Source organism: Rhopalosiphum padi, chromosome 1 (genome assembly GCF_020882245.1).
Source record: "Rhopalosiphum padi isolate XX-2018 chromosome 1, ASM2088224v1, whole genome shotgun sequence".
Lineage (NCBI taxonomy): Eukaryota > Metazoa > Arthropoda > Insecta > Hemiptera > Aphididae > Rhopalosiphum > Rhopalosiphum padi.
In genome coordinates this window covers 26099996-26127987 of record NC_083597.1, presented here as the reverse complement: position 1 = coordinate 26127987, position 27992 = coordinate 26099996, and the positions used below count along the sequence as shown (strand labels likewise).

At 27.7% G+C, this 27992-nt stretch overlaps 2 protein-coding genes across 8 annotated transcripts in view; both read right to left on the bottom strand.

The window, feature by feature from the left end:
• Window positions 1-27992, bottom strand: part of LOC132917984 (transcription termination factor 3, mitochondrial) — a 235294-nt gene that overhangs the window by 17837 nt on the left and 189465 nt on the right. The gene's annotated exons all lie outside the window — the stretch shown is intronic.
• LOC132917715 (uncharacterized) lies at window positions 164-27992 on the bottom strand. 7 transcript variants are annotated; one of them, XM_060978588.1, is made up of 5 exons: window positions 18025-18415; window positions 17706-17826; window positions 16460-16616; window positions 13891-14143; window positions 164-281 (listed from the first exon to the last, which is right to left on the bottom strand). In XM_060978588.1, exons 3-4 carry the CDS (start codon window positions 16599-16601, stop codon window positions 13896-13898), a joined length of 390 nt encoding a protein of 129 aa, XP_060834571.1. In that variant the 5' UTR covers window positions 16602-16616; window positions 17706-17826; window positions 18025-18415; the 3' UTR covers window positions 164-281; window positions 13891-13895. The 7 variants fall into 7 exon arrangements, with proteins under 7 accessions (XP_060834571.1, XP_060834570.1, XP_060834576.1 ...); XM_060978587.1 differs by having other exon boundaries at window positions 17706-18151; window positions 18235-18415; XM_060978593.1 differs by lacking the exons at window positions 17706-17826; window positions 18025-18415 and adding an exon at window positions 27872-27992.

Genomic DNA, 27992 nt, shown 5'->3' with positions numbered 1-27992 from the left:
AGGTAATATGTTATATTTGTGTATAGAAAGGGGGGTGCGGGATCACTTTACATTGGTTATTATAGCCCCCAGCCCCCCACTAAAAATTCAACCAAATGTTCGCTTATGCATGGAAGTGTTAATTTTTTATGTATTTTGTTCTAAAATAAAGTACACTCAGAAAAACAGATAAAACGATTTTTTTATTATCAATAAACAATATTACACTTCGTGGTACGGTGTTGTCGTATGTACAAGATTCACGACGGCGTCTGGACGTACGGGACGGTGTCGGCAAACGCCTGGAAAAAAAAATGCAGCAATTAAATTTATTTTTCGCAATTACCGGCTTGCATTTCTGCGAAAAGTGTCTGGAAACGTATTAAGTCAATCAGAAGAAAATCATCAGTCTTGAGTTCTTGGCCGTCATTTGGCGCGTTATTTCGTTCGGTCGTTTGTACTATTTCAGCTTATAATATATGGCTATTTAATAGGTACCTATTTATAATGCTTTCTAGTTACCTCAATAATTATTATTGCTTAATAATGTTTTTTCACTTTTTTGTGTACGTATTATATCTCATACGGATTCGGTTTCGTGCGGTCGTTGAACTGTTTTACGACGACAAGTTCGACGTTTTTTTCGTTTGGAAAAGCGCGCAGATTTCGGGAACCCTGGTCGATCACTATCGCGAATGCGCGGAAATTCGACGAGACAGAAACGGTAAACGTATAACGTAGGTACCTATGTAACGTTGGTAGAAATAAGTGTCAATATAATATATGTATATAAGTAAGTAGATACCTACATTATTATTTCTATAGAATATATTTATACGTGCCGTATGAATTTATGATGGACAAATGGACAATAACGAAGACGTTAATGATAGGTAGGTAGTATGTGTATTGTGTAAGTAGGTGGCATTTTTTCTAGCAATATTACGTCCGCGCGGGGTATAGGACCGCAGCTGATCGCACGACGGTTGCATACTCGCTCGCGGTATATATATACTGTGTATGTATATGTATATGTATTCGCTACGTATATGGCGGACGATAAAATTAAGACAACTTCGGCATTGCCATTCAGACCACTTGGTCCGTATCCGTCAGCAGTGACGTAATCCGCCGACGCGCAACACGCACTTGCAGCGTAGATAGGTAATAAGGTATATGTAAAGTACGTTGTGGGACGCAGGTTGGCTAGATATAATATTAGTATGCTAAATAATATCATGATTGTATTATATTATTATTAGGCGCCGCGAAGAAATGAAAACAATTTTTTTTTTACCCGCTGTTATATGTATCTAAGTATTATGTACTCTATAAGCGCGCGTTTAATGTATATTTTAATCTTTAATGTATTTATGTAGGTATTTACTAAAAAATATGCCGTGTACGGTGTGCAGTGCTGATAATATCGTTAGCACCCCAGGACAACCATATATTTGGAGCACCTGTAACCTGTACAACATGACATTTCGTGTAATTTCTGGGGAAGCTGATGAGATTTTATATACAGCACTTAAACCTCTATGTTATGTCGAAACCGGCAATTGAAACCATATTATAAAAATAAATCTATTGTTTTTAATTTTTTCCTTATTAGAAAATATGCCATACCAACAAGTTTTTCATGAAACAATATTTCTGAATTTTATGGAAAACCAATAGCTATTTAATAAGTTTTAGGCTTTTTAAAATTTTTTCTAATATGATAGGCGTTAAAAAAGTTTAAAAAAATACAGATTTAAGTGGCTTCATTTTATTGGTAATTACTTATTCGTATTTAATAGTGTAATTCTCTTTGAATCAAACTAGTAGATTATAACTTTGTAAGGTAAATGGTTACTGTTCTGCTGTATATTAAATATCAAATGGAACTTGTTGTTTAGAAAATCACTATAATGGTTTTTGTTAAATTTGAAGTACCTAAATGATAATCCATTATATACGATCAAAAACAATTCTGAGCGAAGACTGTCTACATTTTGATAGTTTTGATTACAAAACAATTATTTTAATAATAATATCAGATTTGCGTGAAATTCCCGCTTTTCATATAATTTTGTTTGTTTACCTCGATTATAAAAAAAAAGTACTGGGAATTTTTAATTTTTACCCTTTTAATGTATAAATTAGATCTACTTTTCTATCTAAAATTACCCTTAAAGTGAAAATTAAAACATTTTATCGATTTCTTATTTACTTATCGTGTACACGGAGTACTGACACAAGAAAAACATACATCATTATAAAATCAATACATTCATTGCTCTGCTCAGAATTTAAAACTACAAGAACTCCAAGTCTCCAACATACTTACATATCCATAATCTATTATTTATCGATTTACATATATTTATAGGTAGGTCGCAGGTATTAAATGTGGAATTTATCGTTGTAATGGATGTTTTTTACAAGTTAAGTAGTATTGGGGATATTTTATATTTTTATCCAACTTTTTTGTTATGATAAGATTGATATTGTAGTAAAATATATTTTTTAACAAATTAGTAACAAAACAAATTTAAATATATCTTTTAATTTGGCACCCCTAAGAATACTGGCGTCTCCGGTTAAATTTCGATGTCACGATTTGTGTTACACGTGTTTGTCGGTGATAACTACATTCTCGGTCTAGATGAAAAATGGAGGAAAATTAATGATTAATGAATTAAAAAAAAAGTATATACTATATATGTGTGCATAAAACCTATTACATTGAGGCCGAAAAAGTGGGTCGAGTATATTAGTATATAACATATTATATTGTAGTGCGACAGTATTATATGTGACGGTATATCGCGGTGGACAGGGGTTCTGAGATTCCCGCTCGAGCGATCCACCTATACTGCTATACGATGACCTTATGCGCAGGTGTATTATACATCTCTGTTAAAATATTCATAAAGCTCATCAACCGCGCCACGTTTGGGTATTAATACGGCGGTAGATATGTATATAATACACATGTGGTTATATATAAAAATATATAGGTATATACATCACGCGATCAATTACCGACACATGTAGTAGACACATATTATACACGTCATGTACATAAAGGTATTAGGTGTATATACAGTAGTGTTGTGGTGCATATTATATTATAATAAAATACATTGGACGCGGACGATGTACGAGTGGCTATTGCGACGTTTTTTTATCCACGTCACTGACGACCACGCCACTATATACCATAGCACCACTTCTCTCGCAGAACACCTTTTAAATTTTCTTTGCCCGCGACTTCTATACGAAGCCTTTTTTAACGGTCTATGTATGATATTATGCACGCATAAATATATATTGTGTTGTCGGACTTTTTATCTATCTCGGCCATAGGCGGACCGTCAGCTATGCAATCAGAGGCTGTACAATAATAATAATAATAATAATAATAATACTCTAATCGTCGAGTAGCCGTAAATTCTATGCTCAGAGACGGTCCACGGTCGTTTGGGAAGTGAAATCATAAATACGACTACCCTTTCTTCACTGTGTATAATATAGTCGTACACTCATATAGTCGTATAGATCATGTCATAATCGCCTTGTTTGTATATTACACACACGGGTATATATTATACATGACGTATATATGTTAATAAAAAATGAAGTTGGTCACCGTATTATGGTTTCATATTCAAAACGAAAGTATGTATTTTTCGTTTTGAAAATTATCTCTGTAGAATATATGCTTTATACTATATTGCAGACTACGTATTTTAAACTAATTTTATGTATTTATTTTTGTCTCTCATTAGGGCCATTGTTTGTAGAGTACCACGCGTTTTGATTATAACTATGTTAAATGTATAATAACATTTTATGAGTAAAATAATGGATCATTTAAAGATTAAACGTAATTAATTAAAACACCGGAAGCGACTGGTCGTTATTGATAGTAGACTTGTAGTAGGCATTTGATATTTGTAAGTAATTATTGAATATATAAGATAATATTGGATTTTTGGTTAAAGAGGGTTAAAGTGTATAATACGAGTATAATATATATTATTTTCTTACAACTTAGAATTAATAGTAGATACTAGATTAGTAGACACGTATCTAGTTGTTTTTAGAATTATATTGCAATAATTATTAAATTGTGTGACTGGTGTAAAAAATATTTGTCATTTTATTGGCGACTTTTTATTAGATTTTGGTTCATTAGAGTGTTACATTGTCATAGTTTCATAATTATGTTATAACAGTGAAATTTAAAATAATAGTTTATATACATTATACATAGGTATATAACTGTAAACTGGGTATAAATGGTAGGTGTTTCACTGTGTTTTCTATTTTTCTCGTTTTTTAAGATACTATTTTTTTAAAAGTTTTTCAGATTTTTCATGTAGTTTTTATTTTATATATATATGTTAATAATCAACACTAAAAAAAATGTATTTTAAAAATAAGTAAGTTAAATATTTAAAAATATAATTTGAATTATAAATAAATACTTAATAATTAATGGTTAAACGAAGGGCGTTAGAATGCTGTATATAATACACTTGAGTCTCGGATGTCTTATTAATGTTTATTATTTCTACGAAATTATATAAGTTTTATTAGCTTAAATAGTGGACGATTGTATATGTGTGTATTTATAACGATTCTTTTCCAACATAATGCGCGCTTTATGAATATTTTTATTTTATAAATTATTGAATGTAATTTACGAAAACAATATCTGTCGTTGGAGTATTTTCGGCTCTCGCCTCATAGTTTAATATTAGTTTATAATACAAGAAAATAAAAATACAGAAGATAGTTGGGGATGTAGGGTTTATGTATGGTGTATGATCTATGAGAGTATCAACACAGAATAAAACAATCAATACGTGCTTTACGTAAGGTATTATAAATTCTTATAATATGTACCATGTTATAAATAAAATTATTCTGTTGTACACTTATGCAATCTGTTATTTTAACATTTTGAGTAATAAATGATCGTGTAGCCCGTATAGGGTACGTGGCCGGATACAGTGCGTAACGTTTTCGGACAGAAAACGATTAATAAAATATTTTAGGCATTTTTATAGCGAGCCTGATTTTTATTGTAAGCCTGTAAAGTCAATATTTGAATTTTTAAAACTTCAAAATCCGGTTAGATACTTAGATAGATATATATTCGTATATGTTCTTGTGCAGGCGAGGGATCTAATTATAAAAAATTTCAAGGAAATTTTCATACCTAATGGCTAAACACCATACAATATTAATACACAAAGGCGTCAGATAATAGATTTATAGATATATTACCACTTACCAGTATTATGATTCTATGTATCAACTTGTTGAGAAATATTTCCTATTTCATATTCTCATACATTGCTGCGCGCGATGCTATAAACCATCACGCGGCGTAGCGTTTTAATCGTGTGCAACGCAAAAGTGTGCGAGAAGGTCGCACCGCTGAATTAAGTGATCATAAGTATTTTAAAATTAGATGATTGTCGTGGCATACACGCTCGCACGCGTTGTTCTATTAAACATAATAATTATTATTATTATGATAGTATAATATTGGAGTTAATATGCTGCATGACGCATGAGCGGAACATGACAAAAATAATGAAAAAAATAGAATAAACATATCTAGGTGCGTATAGTACAACATTGGAATATAACCTGATTGTCACCAGAAATATCGGATATGAATCGTAATATAAATCTATACTTTTAAAAATGTTCGATATGCACGAAATAATTTTTATCAAACTGTATATAAAATGGTATCTATACAACCATGTCATTTCGTGGCTACAACCCAATAAAAAGTTTCGACTCAAATCTATTTGTAACCCTACAATTGTTATTATTATGTTTTATTTAAGAAGGGTCGTTTTGGCGTCGCAAACAAATTCGAGAGTCGGGTTAAGCAGTATCTTGTTTCAAAAAAAGAAATTGCATACTTTCTATGCACATTAATCAAACTTGGGGTCGTGGGTAAAAATAATTTTTTTGAAAAAATTGAATGAATATTTATTCAGCTATAAATACTTTTATAATTCGTATAGCATACAGTGCATATTATATATATTATACATTATATATTTTATCGTACGTGTATGTATACACAAATGGGCTTAGTTTTATAAAATTTGTGTATCATTGTTCTGTTCTATAAATGACACCCCGTCTGTGCGGAGGTGGCGATATAGAGTGTAGATGAGCCTATATATATCAAAGTCATTATATTATAATGATGCGACTACTATACAACTATAATTGGCGGCGAGACAGTTTTATATTTATTGTCTAAAGTGTTATTATTTTTATACATATAAATCGGAGTCGGCCACTATCCCTGTCTTTTGCTGTGAAAGTGATATTTTATTGAATACATCAAAGCAATCTGCTTAGTAAATTTAATTTTTGTAAACATTTAATATGTATAATTATTAGGTAATATAAATTAATAACAAGAACATTTTGTTAAAAAGCAATATATTTTTCGAATGTTGTTATTATTCATTATGATATATTGATATATTATAATTATAAATTACATTGTAAATGTATACATAAAATAAAGGCGTCATCATCAGATGCTATTAACGTTTATGTTTTTTTCACTTTTTTTCATTCAAAATAATTAAAATCTATATTTTATAACTTATAAGTTTATAATTATTGCATTTTTTTTGTTGTTGTAAATTTATTGGAATAATTTATTTCCTTTTTAAAGAAAGTTAATGATTTAATTGTACATGACGTTTGATGGTTAATAGTTATATATTTGTAGTAATATATTTTGGTATTTGGCGAACATCTTGAATAGTGAAATCTATTAACATTATTGACGGGTTTTGGCCGTCATAATAAGGTGGTCACTGGTCAAGTATACAATAAAAAATGTATTATAACGTTAACTTAACTGTGCACAAGTTAACCTCACAAGGTTCTTTGGTTTTTTTTTTGGCAAACGTGACTATAAAAAAAAATCCGCGTCTTTTAAGAGTCCAGTAAACAATTACCTTAATGCCTGGCCAAATTGTTTAATAAGTATATAGCTTGAATACATGTTTATATTCATAATAGTTCGACGTGAAAGGACAACAAAGATAAACGCTACTAATGCTAGATACTTCTTATATAGGTATATTATGGTCTATAAGACATGAAACACATGACATGACAACCATAATAATGATGTAAATTGTACGTAGTAATAGTTATAGGAGTGCCCAGAATATTTTTTGGGGTAGAGCTCAAAAACTAACTATATATTTTGTATATACCATTAAGGTACAAAGTCGTGCCAAAATATTCGCATCGTGTAAAATACATCTCGATTCTCGACGATATAGTAAAAGGAAAAATATTATATTTATAATTGTCTTTATAAAACATATTGACAATTGTCTAAATAGAATCCTTATAATTTATACTTTTTAGCTTTGACATTTAAATTAATTATCACTTAATTTAAAATGATACCGGTTACGATTTAAACAATCTATTTTATTAACAATTTAAATGGCAATATTGGTGTGTAAAATATATAATAGGTTCAGGGATGATTCTTTTCGAGATGATAAGTGTTTAGCAATTACTATTAAAACAATAGGAATAGCTCAAAAGTTTACTCTTTAGTTTTCTATCACAATTTTTATCATAGTAAATACATTTATATAGTTATATATTCTTACTATATAATATGTAGGTATATAGATCTATTAATTTCGTATCATACAAATTTGAGAAGTTAAAACGTGTTAGAAACCGTTCAGGTTGAAAATGTTTGGACATGTCTTAACTTTCTGAATTTATAATACTACATTATAAAATATAATGAATAGGTGTTATTATTAAGTGTTATTACTTATAAGTAGGAATCGTATTGTATATCCGAATGCGTCTGCAGTGGGTCAAACAGCCATCGAGTGTGAAAGTAGTAGGAACATTACTGCGTGTTTCAGGCGTTTCAGCTATTACATTTTTATTATATTGATATTGCAAATTCTAAGACAACTTTTAAATTATTATAATATTATATATACGCGTGATATCCGGAAGACGTAGCCTAAAAGGCAACATCAGTTACTTATCACACAACGACCGTCGGGGTGAGTGCAGTCCATGAGTTTTATTTTCGGTATGCGTACTACAGCCTTTTGATTGCTTCGAACTGTAAGTAACACGGCCAATATACCTAAAGGGTGTGGTCGTTTTCGTGTCCATTACACGAAATTACGCTTATTGATTGTTTTATTTATATACATATATTCGGTTAATATTTTGCCCCCGTGTCCTTACATTGTAATTTGTAAATATACATCACAGCAGCGTATATTTGCGCGTCTTTTGTGACCTATGTAACACCTATAATATATTACGTTGCCAACAAACACCCTGTACCCTGATACCTATAATGTCGATGATGACGTCGACAACCATTAAACTATATAATACGCATTGCCCATCCCTAGGGATTATATTGATAGTAATTTTGAGTGTTGCCGTACTTCAGTACTTGCCGCCGTCGTCATAACGGCCAATGACCGTCCGCCGACAGCCGCTTTTTGCCACAAGTCCTCCCGCGCTTAAGGGTTGTTTCGGTTTACTAAGTAGTTTATGAGGTTTTTATGAATGTTTTCACCACGCTAGTCAACCCTTCTTTTTTCACCTCTCATTCTATCTTTTTATAATATGTTGTTTTTTTATTTATCTAGTTATCTCCCTTAAATTCTTTGGTAATCTTGTGGTATGTTAGTATGTTACCCATATTTTCCACGTGGCTAAAATTCCTGGTTGCCAAGAATCTATTTTTTAAAACTAAATAACACCGGTTGTTGGCAATACATTTTGTGAGTATAATAGGCAATCTTCTATGTAACTGTTTGTCAAGGTTATGCATAAAAAATTTTCTTTATACAATTGTATGCACTATTTATTTATTATGTTAAATTATAAGGATGTAACTGAGAGTAAAATTCGTGTTTATTTTATATTTTAAATAAAATTATTTTAATTCTTTGGCAACCGAAAAATCAAAAAAAAATCAAAATATTGTTTTTAATTTGAAATTTTGGAACATAAGTGGCTTAGTGGATACATAATTTTCTGTTCGTTACTGGTTTATTAATATGTACCTTTTTGTTGCTTGATTTCGGTGAGGTGTTCACCTGAGATTCTAAGAAACATGGCAACTTCATATCTTATACATATACCAAATTTTTATTGAATTTATCAATTAGAATTAAAATATTAAATTTAAAATTTCTTTAAAAGAATATGGATTTTTTTAGAATTTAGTATCTATACAAAAGAAAAATATATTTTACTACTCAAAATAAATAATATAAAAAAATGGATATATAGGTATATAATTATTTAGCGTTTGAATTTAGGAATATATTTGTATCAAGAATAACCAAAGTTTTTATAGATACCTAACAATCAAGATAAAAATATTTGTAAATATGTTTGAAATATAGTTATACTATTTGTTTATTAGTTATTAGTATTTAGCTATTAAAAATGTACATATCATAATTTATATTACCAGAAAACTAAGTATATAAATTAAAAAATACAGAGTATTTATGTCTCATACGAGTAATTATGTTTATAGTGTTTATATACATACAACTATACAAGTATTATATTGTGTAAGCTTATAAACTTGTATCTTATGATAAGTGTAATGTTAATTTAATTTATTGAATATATAAATATAAAGTAAATTATTATTCATTTATTTTATTAAAAAGTGATAATAAATAAAATATTGTATATTTATGTTTTGAACAAAATAATAACTAAATTTGTTTATAATAAGATGGCAATACGTTAAAGAAATATTGTTTAAATTAATTTAAATATTTAGGTCATTAGATGATTAAAACTACAAAATAGTTTTAATTGTCAATATTTTTATTGCTAATATTTTTATAATTAATTATGTACGCTAAAAAATAACGTGCTGATCGCTTGAAAAAATGTCATTTTAATTATATTTACCATTTTCAAAACGATAAATTACCGGATGTTTGACATTTTTATGTCATTTTAATTTAGGTCAGCTATTTTATTTATCAACTACCTATCTACAATAAGCGCGATGCCCATAATATTCTAATTAAGAACTCATTTACTTTATAAGGTAATTATTATTGAAATAATAATTTTTTTTCTTATTTTTTATTAAAAAATTAATTTAATCTTTATAACATAACATTTTTCTAAATGGTAAACATAAATTTTTAATTATGATTTGAGAATAACATATTTCATTAAAATCAATAATTGAAATATATTATTAGGAATTATTTTATTAGATTTATATTTTAAATTCTAAACGATAACTATCAAGTTATTATAGACACAATGAATGACTAGAAAATCATTAGTTAACTATCGTTAAGAATTAGACGTGTGCAATATACTGATTAGGTTAACAAAAACGTCTGTGAAGCATATTTTGATAATTTAAAATTGGCTATAAATTAAGTACTAAAATAGTAAAATGTCCTAAAATTGTTATATTATGTTAACATAATAGGTATCAATATAATATAATAAACGTATAATTTTTTTCATACAATTTTTCCTCTGTAAACGATTAATACATATAAACGGTTATACGATTTATAATATAAGATTACAGATAATTTTATTATTCTCATTTTTTACATCATACTTTTATAAGAATAAGCAACACTTTAATAGCTTATACATTTTATAATAACAGTTTATTTCAATCCAAACTAAATAAGACTCTATGATACATACTCTAAAATTTACGTATTTTACCTAGAATTTGTATAGTATCAAGGATACATAGTATATATCGACTGTAAGCTTGTAATCGCTTACAAAGAAATTAGTTTGAAAGTTTTTAAGGAATAAATCGTAATATCTATTGATTTATTTTTTATTTTCCATAGAAACATGAAACGACCAAACGGACTGATAGGTAACATATAAGCGCTAGCTTAGAATTAATGCTGAGTCTCCCCCACATACATATGTTTTAGTCCATGTTTTAGTCCATGATTTTTGAATGTTTTGCGATTTTAATTCACTAAGAATGACAAAGAACTCTATATTGTTGGGTTGAATATGAATATTTTTGTTTTTATTATTAAAGTTCAATTTTTGTATACATTTGTGTGCACATGATTTAACCTAAAACGGATTTACCACTCTTGGTGGTGTGTGTTCAATACTTTGCAATGTGTTTTTATTGCATGTTAAATGTGCATAAAATGCCTACCTTTCAGCGTGCTACTCGCAAAATTATTATAACTCTCTGGGGAAACTGGTAAGCGATATAGAAGGGGCGAATAGGTGAAAGAGAAAGGGTGAATGACTAATATTTTTTATGTATAATAGCAAACTTTTATACTGTGTTATAATATTGTACTGTATATTTGTTAGCGTTTAGAGAAATCAAAACTGACATAGTTCAAATACATAAGTATAATATTATATTTATTGAATTTATGTTTCCTGTACATAGCATTACAGTAACTTGATGTAGATAATGTATTTATATTATGTATAGTAAATATATATAATACACATTTAGCAATCTGATGTTATTTAATATTATAAAATATTATTTAATATAATAGATAGGTATCTAATATAGGTATTTATATATAATATTAAATAATTATATTTAAAAAATATTGTTGGATATGTTGTTTTTCGGTTTTAATATTATATTGACAAATAGGTTATTATTTTTAAATTTTTGTATCGAGGTTATTTAAATAATAAGTGTATACTTTTCGTTTATTGGCCTTTCCAAATATAGTAAATGTATATTATTTTAGTTTTATACAATTAGTAATTTGTATTTTTTGGTTATAATTTTGGTGGGTACTTAAAAAATGTAAAAATTGAGGAAAATGCAAAGAAATTTTCTTTTTGTTAGTAAATTAAATTCACTATGATTAAGTTTTCATTAAAAAAAAATAGTTAAAAATGTAATCATACTAACAAAGGTCTGTGATTATTAAAAAAAAAAAATCAATTTTAAATAAAATGATAAATTAGTTCCACTACTCAAAATTATTTTTTTTAACGCGATAATTGTCACGTTCAAAATAATAATACAGGTATCACTATTTTGTGTTGATAACTGTTTACTTATAAGTTATAAGTAAAGCAAAACATATGCTCATTATAGGATCGACAACTGGACAATTTTATTGTGCTTTATTTTATATATTGTAGTTAATTATATGTCTTTGATTTCAGATATTACTTTATTAACGAAGAATATTGTTGATATGCAAACCAAAATAGTGTATTTTATTTATAAATAATACTTTTGAATTTCAATCTAAGGTTTTCTTCGCTTTTCATTTAATATTTACATAGTTTGTGGTCTGTGTACGAATGTTAAATTGATTTGATTTGTTCAGTAGAAATACTTCAATTGACCGTGGTCGTATAAAGAATAAATCCAATTTAATTTTTCTTTCAAAATTCAATTAATGTGATATAATCTTAGAAGTGTTAAAACCATTTTCAATAAAACCACACAATTTATTGAGAATGTGTTTTGGAGTTATCATAAATAATTCAAATTTTACAGTTAGAGACTAGAGTATTTTAAATTATTAGGAGTGGAGGATGGGCAGCAAATAATGTCATTTAATTATTTAAATAACATATATTATATGACTTCATATAAAGAAATGTTATTATAGAATTGATTAATAATAATCATTTCAATTACACACTTTTTAATAAAAGTCTAACAAAATGAAAGATATTTAATAAAACAAATTTAATTTTTTTGCTTGACCTTCGAATGTTGCTATTTTTAGAATAGTCCATGAACATTTTTATATCCTTTTTGATTACCTATTTTTAAGTCTTCTTTTTCTTTAAATTTTTTCACTGTCCATTTCCAAAAATTTGTCTCAATTTATTAAATACGTATGTCTACTTATACCTAGTAACAATTAACTATACTTAATAATAAATAATTATAAAAACAATCAAATCGAGTATAAGTAATATCATCATAATTTATAATATTAGTGTAAGTAATTAAATAAAGAATAATAAAAATAATAATGTCAAGTAATTAAAATTTAATGCCTGGAACTTTTTTTAAATTTTATTTGTACAAAATTATCAATAACGTTTTGAAAATCAAGTTTTCTTAAAATATCAGACTCAGAGTTCATTATCGCTAGTTGATTGAGCTTGTCTGTGCCAATAAAAGTACGCAATCTATTTTTTATGTGCTTTAAATTAGAGAATAATTTTTCACTACTGCTGTTTGTAATTATAAAAGCAAAAAAATTCGAAAAACTATTTTAACATTAGGAAAACAGTCTTTTACTTCCTTATTTATTAATATTTTATACATCTATTATTAGTTAGTAAAATTAAAATTTTTTAATGTCCAAATAAAGTTCAATATTATTTAATTATATATTTATGTGTAAATATAAATACAATTTTTTTCCTGTATCCTAATTTAAATATCATAAAATTGTGGAGCCCCGGTTAGGTTAGGTTTGTAAGAGTCCTTGGGTTGCAGCTCACTCAGCCCTCCCCTAAATCGGGCCCTGTTCCTACCCATATACTAAATAATAATGTTAAAGTATTTCTCTCCTATGACAATTTTTGTTAAGGATTATAAAATAGCTGATCACTGAATTTTCTGAATATCATGTAATTATGTAAACTGATTAGTGGAGGATAATCAAACTTTTTTTCCATGTTTAAATTTATATACAAGTACTAAAACACCTATAATTATAGCAACCGTTTTACCATAACTCCTTCTAATATTGATTTTTCGAATTCAATCACAAATTCACATCGATAGGTTACATAATTAAGGACGAATTTTATAGCCACAATAATAGTAAAAATAATATAGGCATAACTAAAATATTGATGTATACTGACCGTCGTTAGCTGTGTCCATCGGGCACGCCTAGTATTTCGATGTCCTGTAGCCCTGACATACGGATGGCTGTCACCAACTGCGTAGCCCGCTCGCTGTGCTTGACAGATCGCATAACGGGTGGCGTGGTGTCCCTCCAGCCGTGCACTTCCGGATTGTACGGCTCCAGCGAGTTCACGTAGTTCCGCAGCGTAAGTGGTTGCAGTTCCAGTACGTCTGCTGTGTTTGAGTGCGTTATCTCCGTGTAACTCACGGCTATATAGTTGACACCGGAAACATATATACGAATACAAACATGTTGGTGCGTCTAATATAATATTAACTGCAGTACGTATATGTATGATACACAATACATGTCATATTTATAATATATATAGCGTATAATATTAAAGTTATGATAACAATAATAGTATTTGTAATATATTGGTAATCACTAATCAACAACATGTCGAATACGGTAAGGAAGATAACAATGTCGACATCAGAATAATAGAGTTACTATCAGGTAAAACAATAAAATAACAGTTTGTAAGGAGAGGGGAAGTCGTCATCGACTGTCAGTACCAGAGAATTGTGAGCTGCACGCTCGGGGATGACCATCTCCTTTGATAGAAATAAATAGTGAAACAAACCGTTTTTATAGAATCTCTAGACAAAATAAAATTTCATGATTCAGATTTTATTCTTTCTACACTATAACATATTTTTTACATGAATTGAAGCAAGTGAGATTGCGTTTTTATATTCATTGTTACAATATATATATGTTTATGTAGTATTTTGACATATTGTTTTAAGTGACAAAGTGATGAAACTTATTGATAATTATTTATTACGTATAATCACAAATATTTGCCAGTTTAAGAAAATGGACTGTGATTCTTATATTTATATATGTATATTGTATATCCATACCATATGTCTATGTACCTACCTAAGTATATTGACATAGTTTTCATTTCGTTCGCATCACGCGAATAGTGATTTATTATTTAAAGTTTTGTTTTATTGATTTAAATTCGATAGTTTTTATTTAAGATTCCATCATTTATAGAAGATTACTGAGTAATTAAAAATGATCTCTATATAATATTATAAAACGACTAAAGTCACAGAGGGTTTGATATTTTGTAGTTTGAAAGTTTAAAAAGTGTTATACGAAAAAAACAAGTACCTGCATATTGTTTAACTAATTCTTTCCTCGTTTCCTTTTTACTTTATTCAAACTATTTGATTGTTTTATAAATACTTCTTATAAAAATTAATGAGGAGAAACTTTATTGAAATATTTTGCAGTAGATGCAACATATTTTACTGCCAATTGATGTTTACAAACCACTTTATAAAATAATAACATTTTTAATAATTATAAGCAGCTATTGCCTTAAAATAAATTATACAAAACGTATAATAGTTATATAGATATATAAAAATAATTAATCCTAAGTAATTCATTATTGTCATTGCCAAACTGAAAAAATGTGTGATTTTGTAATAATTAATTCGTTTACTTGTATGATATCAAAATGAAAAAGCTACCACTTTAATTTTGGCTAGTAAATTGTTATAAATAATTACGAATAATTTTTTAAAATAATTGTTAAATTTGATTAAGTATAATTTAGAGACGGAAATGATCTATATCTATCTCGATCCTTTATTGAAAAACGTATGCGTCTGCATTGATTTTTATTTTTATGGATAACGGTCATTCAACGTTTAATCGTTACGGCTATTGGATGTGCGTATTGTTGTTGTATGGTATGTCCTCGATTATTTGTTTATCATTATTTATAAGTTTACAACCATTTTATACGTTACGGTACTGGAGGTAAACAAGGTCAATGACATTTATACCCTTGTTGGACAAGAAGAAAAATGGTAATGTGTGCATAACCCTAAAAAATACTCGTATATTGATTAAGACGATGTACATTCACACACACACACACACACACACACACACACACACACACACACACACGGTTTTGTCGCCTTCATAATTTGGTTCGTGGCAGTTTTATGGTTTCTCACTGTTTTCCTTTCCTTTCAATGTAACAGACCAATTCCCAGGTTTTACTCTAAACATAACAATGTAACGTATATACAAAATATATCTATAACTCTCTGTATGTACTCGTATATGATGTATCCGATAATTGTGAGTAGGACGAAAAATGTGATTATCCGATTACAATTATAAAAGTGATTGCAATTGATAATTTTTTTTTATGGTTATTGATAGTTATAATGTTTGATTCCTATTCAATTATTCAAAAAGGTGATCGATCACATGTTCGTAGGGTTAAGTTGAATAAATCGTAAAATGAAAAATATAGTGACCTTCAAAGAGGGGAGACAGCGGGTGACCTTGGGAATGGACTCGCCACCAATCGATCGTTCAACTCGCCAAACACATGCGAAATATTAAATAACCACTATGATCGCACGGCATTTAGGAATGTGGGTCAAAGCTATGTTCGAAATTATGTTTAAAAGCGTATATTATTTCACGGTCATTAAGAGTTTTTGCCTAATTTCCTTAGAATGTGTTGCCGCGACAGGTCTTACCCAAGTTTTCGGAAAGTTCGTTCTGTTGTTTCCAGCAGCAGAATATTTCTGAAATAATCCATCTGAAGAAACTTTTGCTCGAGTTATTCATCACACGGTACCTGACGGATACCGAACAGTATAGAATATTCGCTTCCGTCATAGTCCATCATCTCGACTGCAACAACATAACAATATCATCAATAATCAGTATATTAATATCATAATTATAGTAAATGAACAAAAGTAAATTTCATCCAAAATGCGTACTGATGACGTAATTGAAAAAAAAGACTTCAGTTCGTAACCTAAAGACCCAATTCCTAATACACATATTTCCGTCTGCATGCCAGTATTGTTCATACTGCGTCCCAAGCTATCACTAACTTTTAAAATGTTTATCGTGCATTTATATAATATTATATATATATTATATTAATTAAAATTTCTTGATGTAATAATTAGAAAACCTACACAGTATATAGAAACTTTTCTAAGAGCCTTGTAGTTTCATATCCGGCGACCTTGGTTGTTATTTAACTGCATTATATACACATATAAATGTTTAGCATGGTAAGCTTTGGAAAGAGTTTTGAAACTTTTTTGCAAAACATTTAACCACTCAACGCGTTTGAACTTGAAAGTTATAAATGCATTTATAAAACTGAAAAATTAGAAATATGGCATCACAATTCACGATGCATTATGGGGATTAATTGTTGTCTGAACTCTGAATAATTTTAAAATATAAATTTTTATCTTTATATGGAATTGTTTATAATTTACCTTGCCGTGACTTAGGAATGATCGATAGAAATGTTTTGAGTAATACATTCTATAACGTGTACGTTATCTAGGGTGTATGATTTTCAGGGGTAGGGAGGCGCACCTACTATTTTTGGCGATTGGTTATTTTTAGGTTGTGTTCCACAATCCAAATAACTCGATATTCACTATTTGATGACATTTTAATTTTTTTTAAATCTATGTAGTATAGTTTTATGGGGATACATAAAACTTAGAAACTAATACTATGCATAATTATGAGTATTAAAAAAATTATTTCACTTATACGTGTTTGACTTAAATTATTATTTTTTTTTATTACACACATGAGAATTTTAAATAAGTTTTTAGATTACGTTATGAGAAATTTGATTTGAATGGTTGCCACGTGAATCTAGAGTCGGCAGCGTGAATGATATTATCTTTGCCAAGAAAAAGAAATAATATTTTTAGACGTGGTTTAAAGTGCGTTTATAATTACGTGTCTCTTAAAATGTCCTCCCAATCGTAAACACTTCGCTATCGATGGTCCCGATGGAAGAACAACCGTCTATGGCCTTCTCCTTTATCATCTTCCATTGCTGGCGATTGGGACGCAATTTCTAAAATGACAGCCAGACATTGAGGTGTTGGAAGAATTGGCCAAAAAAAAATTGTAATTTAATTAAAATAGGTAAATAATAAGCTTCACGGTTTAACAGTGCATGGATATTTTAATTAAAAATCGTATATAACGTAATAATAAAATTTAATGAAAATAAAAAATAATATCTAACAAAAAAAAGGAAAAACTGTCTTACAGATGCATGTAACTATTATTATACATGCACGGGTGACGGCGTTGTCGACGATGTCGTGTCGAACTTTTGACTGACCCAACAAAGGGCGAACCGCGAACAGCGAGACCTTAAAACGATAGAGCGCTACCTTTAACAACAATAAATAATCGTAAAAAGTACTGGCGCAACAGAGAGGAGTGAGAGAGAAAACAAAAAATGATTACTTTTTACCTTTACGTGACGTGTCCTCCTTTCGTTTCGTCTCGAGCCGTCATAATAAATAATATATATTTTTAAATTAATTTAATTCTATTTTACCAATCTATGGTATCTTTAAAGTTTAAATCAAAACATTGACATTCGTTACATGCATATAGTGTAACGAAATATCAATAGGAATTTGAATGTGACTGAGAGTTTGTTTCAATTCGACATAATATCCCCTCTCTTCTCAAGTACACATGCCAGTATGTATCCGAAATCAAAACGTTTGTACCTACAGTCTATCTATTTTATGATAATATTGATCAATTGAGCTATTATTTATGTAAATGCCAAAATACTTATTATTTAACAAAAAATAAAACCAATCTTACTTGATTATACTCATAAATATTTATCCAATATATACTTAAATATATGATATAGATTAAAATAAATTTACAAATTAAATTTAAATATTATTATATCAATGTATAATATAATGTCTTATTAGTTGTATTTTATATTTTTATGCCTAAGCTAATAAAATAAATCGAAGTATCATAAAAAAAACTTGAAGAAGTTTCATAATATACATATTATTCGATGATGGGGATACGTTTGATCGGAGATAATTATCGTATAAACGTTAACGGTAAAATAAATACGGTATCGTATTATGATTGTAATCATAAAAAGAAACCATATTCACATAAGTATCAGTTATCACTTATTAGTTAGGTACGTAAAATGGTTTGAAAAGACATAATAATATATGTCAAAATATTGAAGGAAATTTCAATATATGTATGTCATATGTTTACCGTGAGAAACAAAATATTAGTCTTTTAAAATAGGTACTTTATAAAATCTCTTATATTTCTCTATGTTTTGTATGATAAACATTAACTATATATTTGTATGATGTGTTTAGAACGTATGTATATATGTATGTATATAAGTAAGGATATATGTGTATATTATATTATATATATTATATACATGATATTTCCATGTTAAAAGACGGTTAAAATAATAAAAATTAATTTTTTAATTATTTTTAGTTTAATAAAATATTAAAATAATAGATAGGTACTGGTATTTAAATATTTTTAAGTTAGCATATTTTCAAATTATATTTTTAGGAAAGAAATTCAGTAAATTAAACAGTATTTAAAGAAAAACTTTTATTTTGAACCTTTAATTAAAAAAAGATTAATGTAAAAAATATCAATTCGCTAAATAAATAAAATTGGTAAAAACGCTCAAAACATTTAGTTAATATAATTATATATATAACGTATATTATGGAAATTGAAAAATATTTGTTGTGTAATGCTGTATAATATATATATATATAGGTTTGTATAATAGAGATTAGAGACTATAATATCTTATTCGGTACTAATCATAAAATATTTATTATATAATTTATGTTAATTTTTACTTGGTAATCTATAATTATTTTAATACTATATTGATGTATTGTAACATACCAAAATGTTTTATATTAAGTTTTTATACAATTCATAATTATATATGAAAGTTCTTATGTAACACTTTTATGTACTATACTTATTTATACTATTAATTATAAAACAATGAAACATGATATGTTAATATACAACTACTTCTATGCGCTATACGTTATAGTGACCCTTGACTTCCAATAAACGAATACAATTTTTCTCCTATCTATTGCTAAATTTCTTCAGTTAGATACGTATACTTAACTATACTATCTGCTCAATATATTTCTGTACTTTTTTTGGCATAGACTTCCCAATCTTTTGAGTTTTGATTCCTTCTATTTTTGCATACATTATACATTTGAGCAATCTTTCTCCTCCATTCATCGGACTTGATCCATTCACCTGATTTTGTAGGATTAGTATCTCACAATACCTTAATTTTATAAGATTTGCTTTATTTCGTTTTTGTATCAGCTCCTTCATATACTTTCTTCGTTTACTAATGTATACATTTTCTTAGCGTTTTCCTTCAAATATAGTTTTTAAAAATATGATTTTGATATGCCATTGTTTCTGCTTCACAACAAAATATGGGTTTAATAAGGGCATTGTACAACTTCATATTAGTAGCTCTTGATAATAGCTTTCAATTGACAAGTAGTGTAGGTAATGTTGTTAGCAAATTACCTAACTATGGTTATTTTCTTTTTTTCTTCTGAAATACTATTACTGCTATTAAAGGAAGATCTGAGATACATAATGTATAATAATTTATATGTCTACCATTGCTTCAAATAAGGTTTTTTATTTTATTCAGTTATCCAGTGTGATGCGTTTCTACTAGCTGATAATACATGTGACTTTATGAATTTAGTTTTCAATTTGATAATTTTCAATCACATCGTTCTTTTCTTATTTTGAACACTAGAGTAGGCACTATCATGGCAAATGTGTTAGTATATTAAAGTATATTATTATGTCCTATACTTGTATAGTCAATAGTCATTATATTATCTAATGAATGCTTTAAATTCATACATTGATAGAATTTGAAGTATCTTCTCCATTATAAATATTAAAATATCAATTTACAAACTACTTAATACCAGAATAAATTGTGCGTATAATATTATATTATAAAGGAAATAAATTATCATGATAGTATTACCGGCAAAAATAGTTGTCTCAAGTACCAATACAAACAATATTAAACATGAATAAAGATATTATAGTAAACTATAAACATCTTAGTAGCTTAGTAGCATCATCATTAACTATCGTTTGATAAATATTATTTATTTTATGTATTCATCACGTAATATTTATCGAAATTCGTGTTAAATACCATTCGTAATTTATATAAGTAATATGTATTTTATAATACATCATTTTTCAAGCCACAGATTCTCGTGAAATAACCATAGTAGTAATAGTTATGTTTGTGACTAATTTTAGTGATAAAATTTTATTGATGGTAATTATATATTTATTTAATATAGTTTTAGATATCAGTTATTTTATGTAATTTAAATATAGATTAATTTTAATAGTGAATAATAATGTTGGTAATTGTCTAAGAACATAATATAAAATCACCATTGCATTCTTTTCATATGAATATCCAAATTTTAAAGAAATGTTCAACCTACTTAAAACATGTATGAAATATTAATACATATAATAAAAAAAACATAAGAACTAAATTACAAACGTGAATACATACCAAGTCTCTATGATGTTTCATTAAAAACAAAATGTGAACCTTACCTTTTCGAGTGAAGTGGATTCATGTAAAGATTTTAATATTTAGTTTTGTGTAATAGATACAAAAAAAAGATATTATAACTCTAAAATATTACAATGTATAAATTTGTAATAATATTTTACTGTAAATGTATACTTAGAACTCGTTTAATTAATAGATATCGTAGTAATAGATACCCTACGATAACTTCTTGTCGTATGACTGGTGAACCTTGTATAGGTATGATATTGATATACAAAATATTTGGGGTATATGTTACAAAATAGTCTTTAACTGGCTATTTAATAAATATTTTATTCTAGAACCACTTTTCGATAGTTTTATTTAAAAAATCAATCAAAATATATTTAAATTTATTTTGCTCTGATTGTCTGAGATATAGTTCTTTAACTTAGAATTGATGTATTCAATTTAATACAGCCTATAGCTATAATACAGATAAAAATATTCAATTTAATTTAATTTTTAATGTACTAAAGCTAAATGGTTGTGAAATTTATCTAAATGACTTAAACATAAGTTTGGCTAATGAGGTGGTCCAGCAAAATGGCATATGAAAAATTTAAAAACTATTTTAGAACTCATGTTATGGACAAGAAAGTAGCAGTAACTTCAAAATTTTGCATTATGCAGACTTTTTTTATCATAGGAATTTACTAAATACTTAGTTTGTCGTTAGTTTTCCGTTTCATAATGAATCAAAAATTATTTAACGTCAAGTATGAACGTATAGAAAGAAGTCATACGTTGGCATAATTATTTTATTCTAAAATTTATACTAATGCTGTTATTTTATCACCACAAGAATTAAACAAATTAAGTATAGAGCATGGAGATAGGACTTGTGAAATATATATTTATTTTATTCATTAATAAAACACAAAAAAAAATTCACATTAATTTAACACAATATGAATTTGACGTATTTGTTTTTAGTTTATTTTTAGATCATGAAAATATATCTCGTCCGTGATAACATGTCTGTGGTTTGTATAGGTGAGGTATAATATATAGGTATATATATTATATAATATATAATAGTATAGTAAATCGTTCCTAGTCAATAAATAATGACATACTTTTGGACACTGGATTATTGACTTTCCAGTAGGTATATAATATATTTGTTATATTTTAGCAAGTATAAAATCAGACATTTACGACACGCAATAAAGGTAATAAATGAACTTTATCAATTTATATTGTAAAATTTGTTGTTTTTTTCTATTGTTCCTTAATAGTTACTATAGTTATGACGTTATACAGAATGTATGTCACTATGCCTACAACAATTATAAATACAATTTGCAATCAAAAAAATTGGAAAACTGCTCTGTTGTATAATTTTAGATGTCGTGTAAATGTCGTCATCGAGTAGATCAAAATAATAAATGCGTTAAATTTGAATTCAATGATAAATTATACTGTACAAGAAACGATTCTGATCGAAGACGGTCTGATATCATGATTTTTAAGGATATTTTATTATATATTTATTTTGTTTTGCCCTATTGGTAGTTATTAAAAACAGAAGGTTAGGCTAATTTTTGAAAATAAAATCATAATGTGTAGGTCAGTGCCGTATTTCCTAGTAAACACTATAAGCACGAGCTGCTTACAGTGACAAATTTTTTTAGGCGGCAAATTTTGAATATTTACAATTTCTTTTATTCACAAACTAAATTTTGTTGGTGATTTTTATTTATACTTATTATTAAAATTCTTAAAAACATTTTTAAATAATAAAAAATTACTGTTTATGTACAAAAATGAATAAGGAAAATAATATTAAAATATTTCTATCTGCCCGCGACAATAACATAATCTAGTATGAAACGTCAAACAGTAAATTCCTTATACAGGGTGGGGCAGTGGGTTCTGACGAATTTTAATTGTAGTTTATTGGTAAAGTATTAAAAACAAAGTAATGAAACAAATTGTATTTTATTCAAAATAAAGATTATTTTTAATTGTTATACACAAAAATCTTAATTTTTAAAAATTACATTACTTAAGTGGCCGCCTCCATTTTGTATACAGTCGGTTATCCGTTTTTTCATACTGTCCATAACTCTCTGTAGGATATGCACATCGATGGCTGTAATTTCCCGTCTAATGTTTTCTTTTAACTCTAGTAGTGTATGTGGCTTATTAGTGAATACTTTAGATTTCAAATAACCCCACAAAAAGAAATCAGGTGGAGTCAAATCTGGAGAACGTGGTGGCCAGGCAATATCACCATTCCGCGAAATCACACGATTCGGAAACATTTGTCTAAGAACAGCCAATGAAATACGCGCTGTATGGCTAAGTAAAACTAAACATCGTTAACTTTAATCTAGCGACAAATTAGTTTATCTTATCTACTTTGGTACCTAACCGCAGTACTTAATAAATCATCAGAACCCACTGCCCCACTCTGTATTATACGGGTTCCAGGTTTTATTATTATCGTAGAATTTTCTCTCTTAATATAGTATTGTATTAGTAAAGTAGGTATTATTACTATTTTTATTAAATATATATTTATTATTTTATATAACTGATAAGTTATAGTTTAAACGTATCTCAAACAACTCAAACCAGTTAAATAACACATTTAAAACTTTAAAAGAGCTTCAAAAAGTAAATATTGACTTGGTAAAAATCATTAGTTAATTTTTTAGCATCAATTCGAAATGACGAGTTCTTATGGCATATGTAGATTTAGCAAAAATATCATAAAGAATGAAGAATATGAATTTGATAAGATAAGAACTAAAAAACATAAACTTCAAATTGATGAGAGAAGAGAAAACAAAGTTCATATGAATGGAAGACAAAAATTAAAAGCATAAATATATTTTGCCATTTTAGATGGCGTAAAAAATGAAACGGATAAAAAGATATAGGTACAGTTTATAATAACATATTTGAAAAATATGATTTTATTACTAAATTAAGTAAACTTTCGATGAAAGAAATTATTCAAAAAGTAAATAAACTCCAATCAGTTTTTAGTAATGATTTAGAGATCTCGTTTTCTTATGAATATCTTCATTTTCGGTCATATATTCAGGGTATTATTGAAAATAATGAAAATAATCTTGGAATTGTAGAGATATCGCTACTTTTTCGTCAATAACATTTAAAAATTATATTTTAAACATCGATATCACCCTACGTGTGCTTTTATGCGTGGTAATAATACCAATTGTTTTATTGAACGATCAGTTTTTTATCTTAAAACGAATAAACAATTATTTGAGAGGAAGTATGGAGGAAAAAAAATTAAATTCATTAAGTTTATTAGCAATTGAATCAGAACTTGTACACAACATAGATTTTGAAAATATTGTTAATAATTTTTCTAGTCAAAAGTCATGTAAAAAACTAACTGTATATTATTATTTTTATTTTAAAATTTTTTATTCGTACTTTTTTTGTATCTTTTTAGTATTAATATAAATTAAATAATTAAAATATAATATTGTAATATTTTACATTGCAGGTATTATTATATGGTTATAATTATAAAATTATTGCACATAAAAATATATTATTAATAACTAATAAATGATATTAACTTATAATACCGTTTTACCGTGTGTGTGCTGTAAACTAAGTAGATTGGTGTCAGTGGTGTGAATGTTTCTTGCATTTATAGTTAGGTAAAAAGTTAAAAATTAATCTAAATATTTTGATAATAGTATTATGCAAAGTACCTACTAAAATAAATAATAATATACATGTGTAAAAAAGTTTCAAGTCTCTATTAATAATATACTTGGAATTACGACAAAATATCATTTATATAATATTTCGTTGAAATTTGAACTTAAAATGCCTAAACAAATAAATTATGCACTTAAACTACTTAAAGTTTTAACATTTTTATATTTCTGTTAGAAAAATTTACGAAATTAAATTTGTATCAAATTTCCATGCCTATAAAAAATATAAATTAATAATATTAAACATATAAAAAATAATAGGTATGTGAATTTCGTTATCATGATTTTGTTCGGAAATATTTAAACTTTTAATACTTATAAAAAGAATTGTGATAAGTTTTACACTGTTAATACGAATCGCTGAATTGTATTATTACGGTGTCGGAGTAATAATAAGTTAATAAAGGTATTATACCTATATTCTAATAAAATAATAATGTATAATGTAATTGTATCGTTTATAAAATATTACAGATAACACATTGTTGTAATAATATAAAATTAATAAATATAATATCGTTTTATGCTTATTACAAATACTACTTATTGCAGTAGCTTCCATAATAACATAAATTTCGAAAACCTTTGATTATTTAGAAATCGATCGATTCAAATATTTAAATTGCCCCGATGACGCGTACATTATATATTATTACGATAATAATGAATATATACCTAACTACTTTTGGTGGCGTCGTGTGTAGTGTTGTTTTTGTGTAATAATAAATTAATAACTATGTGTCCTCGTAGGTACTTATGTAATACCTATATGATATACTATGGACAATATGGCGCTCATATACCTATATATTATTATGTCGTGGTCGTCTAGTCGTGGTGTACAACGCTGGGTTGTTTTTGTACCTATTTAAATTGCGGATTCCTATTAAAATAAAAGTCACGCGACCAGGGGGGCTCGGGCCTGCTAATAAAGCCGATGGGTCATGGTTAATATTTGAGAGCTTTTCACAGGGTGTCGCCCGGGACGTTTCACGCGCCAGTGCGTGTGACTTTGCAGTTCGGGTGAAAACCCGAAAATCGTAGTGGCTTAGGTATAAGCGCTTACAACATTACTATAGTGGTTTAGGGATCGGATTTATACGCCCAAAAAATTACCGATTGCGTGGTTGTTTAATCACGCAGTTATGTATCAAATGTAAAATGTTTACGATATGCACTACACCTATAACACCTGTGACCTTATACCTATATTATATATAAGCACCCATTTAGTAGGTATTTATTACGTGATTCTGATTTGAATGAAAAAGAAAAATACAATTTTTTCCCGATGATTATTTGAATAAAAATAAATGTATAAAAGTATCGAATGTCTAACGATGTACCGATTAATAAGTGTATATAGACATAAAGTATAAATTAGTTGTGCTTTTAAAATATATTTTTCACTTTAACAAATGTGGTAACGTTAACAGTGGAAAAACATTATAGGTATTCACTGCTCTGTATAAGATGACATAAACGGTACACTACCATATAAGTACGAGGTACCTATGGCTAAACCTGTTAAGTGTGTGTACGATTCACAAAATCCACGTGTCAAACTAAAATAATACGTTTATACGTGTACTGCAGATCCAATGTGTGTTACCGTGTAACTATGTATAATCTAACGTAATTATTTCCAAATGTATACATATATGTTTGTGCGTGTGTGCACGCGCGTGTATTTACGATTCGTGTAAGTACACGTTCGTTTAGTACACGCTCGATTCGTTTAAGCATTTAATGTTTGTACAGAATTTATCGAGCTTTCGGTATTAACATATCATGATATGAGCATATAATATATAGGCACTCACTCGACGATCGAAATAAAGGTGGCGTGTAGGATATATTATATAATATAGGTGCAAGTGTTCCCGCATTTTATAAACAGTACAATCAGCTTACATTTTATATTTATGATTTAAATATAAATACATTACACATATTATATTTCAATATTGACAATATCATATGTAGGAATTGTATTAAATTGTTGTACAACTGCGTGTAGGTAAATTGTTATATTATTATTATTATCTAAATCTATAACGACTAAATAATGATTTACAGTTATAGTTTTAAAATAAAAGTCACACTCGTCTCGACATTTATTTCAAAAAAAAATAAAAGTAGTCTTACTACATGCAAATCATTATAGCAATCTATAAAAATTTCAAATCGCAGTGTGCGCAAAATAGTGAATAGGATAATATTATTATACATTACATAAATCACTAGACATTAGGATAAACGTCGAATTACCGATTTCAGAGGAAGGAAACGCCCTATGGGCACGTTGTGTAGTCAACAACAATACAGTCACTATGCCACGAAAACGTGTACTTATGTATTATTATATGCTCAAAAATAATAAACCATACGTACCTATATCCATGGCGACCAGTATGGTTAGGACGGTTAGGTGTTCTCGGTGCACGTTTTCGACAAAATTTTCCCATTTTTGTTTAACGATTGTGATAATTATATTAATGAAAAAAAAATCCAATCGTAAAATTATTATATAATATATCTAGCAATACCTGTGTCGTTTTCCCATTAGGTGTTTTAATAGTTATATTATTTTATTATGGCCCGTGGTCCTCAATTTTAATTTTAATTGTTAAATGCATGAAGCCACCAAGCAACTGGCATACCCAGGATTTTTCAATTGGTAGGAGAGGGAAATTTATTAAATTAAAATTACGTACCGTATTGACCGTACTGTCCGTATTTTTGTAATATATTTTTTTATGATACGACATTCATATAATAATTTTCAAATTTCGTATCTTATGTATATGCGTGCGACGTGCGAGCTATGCACTTCGT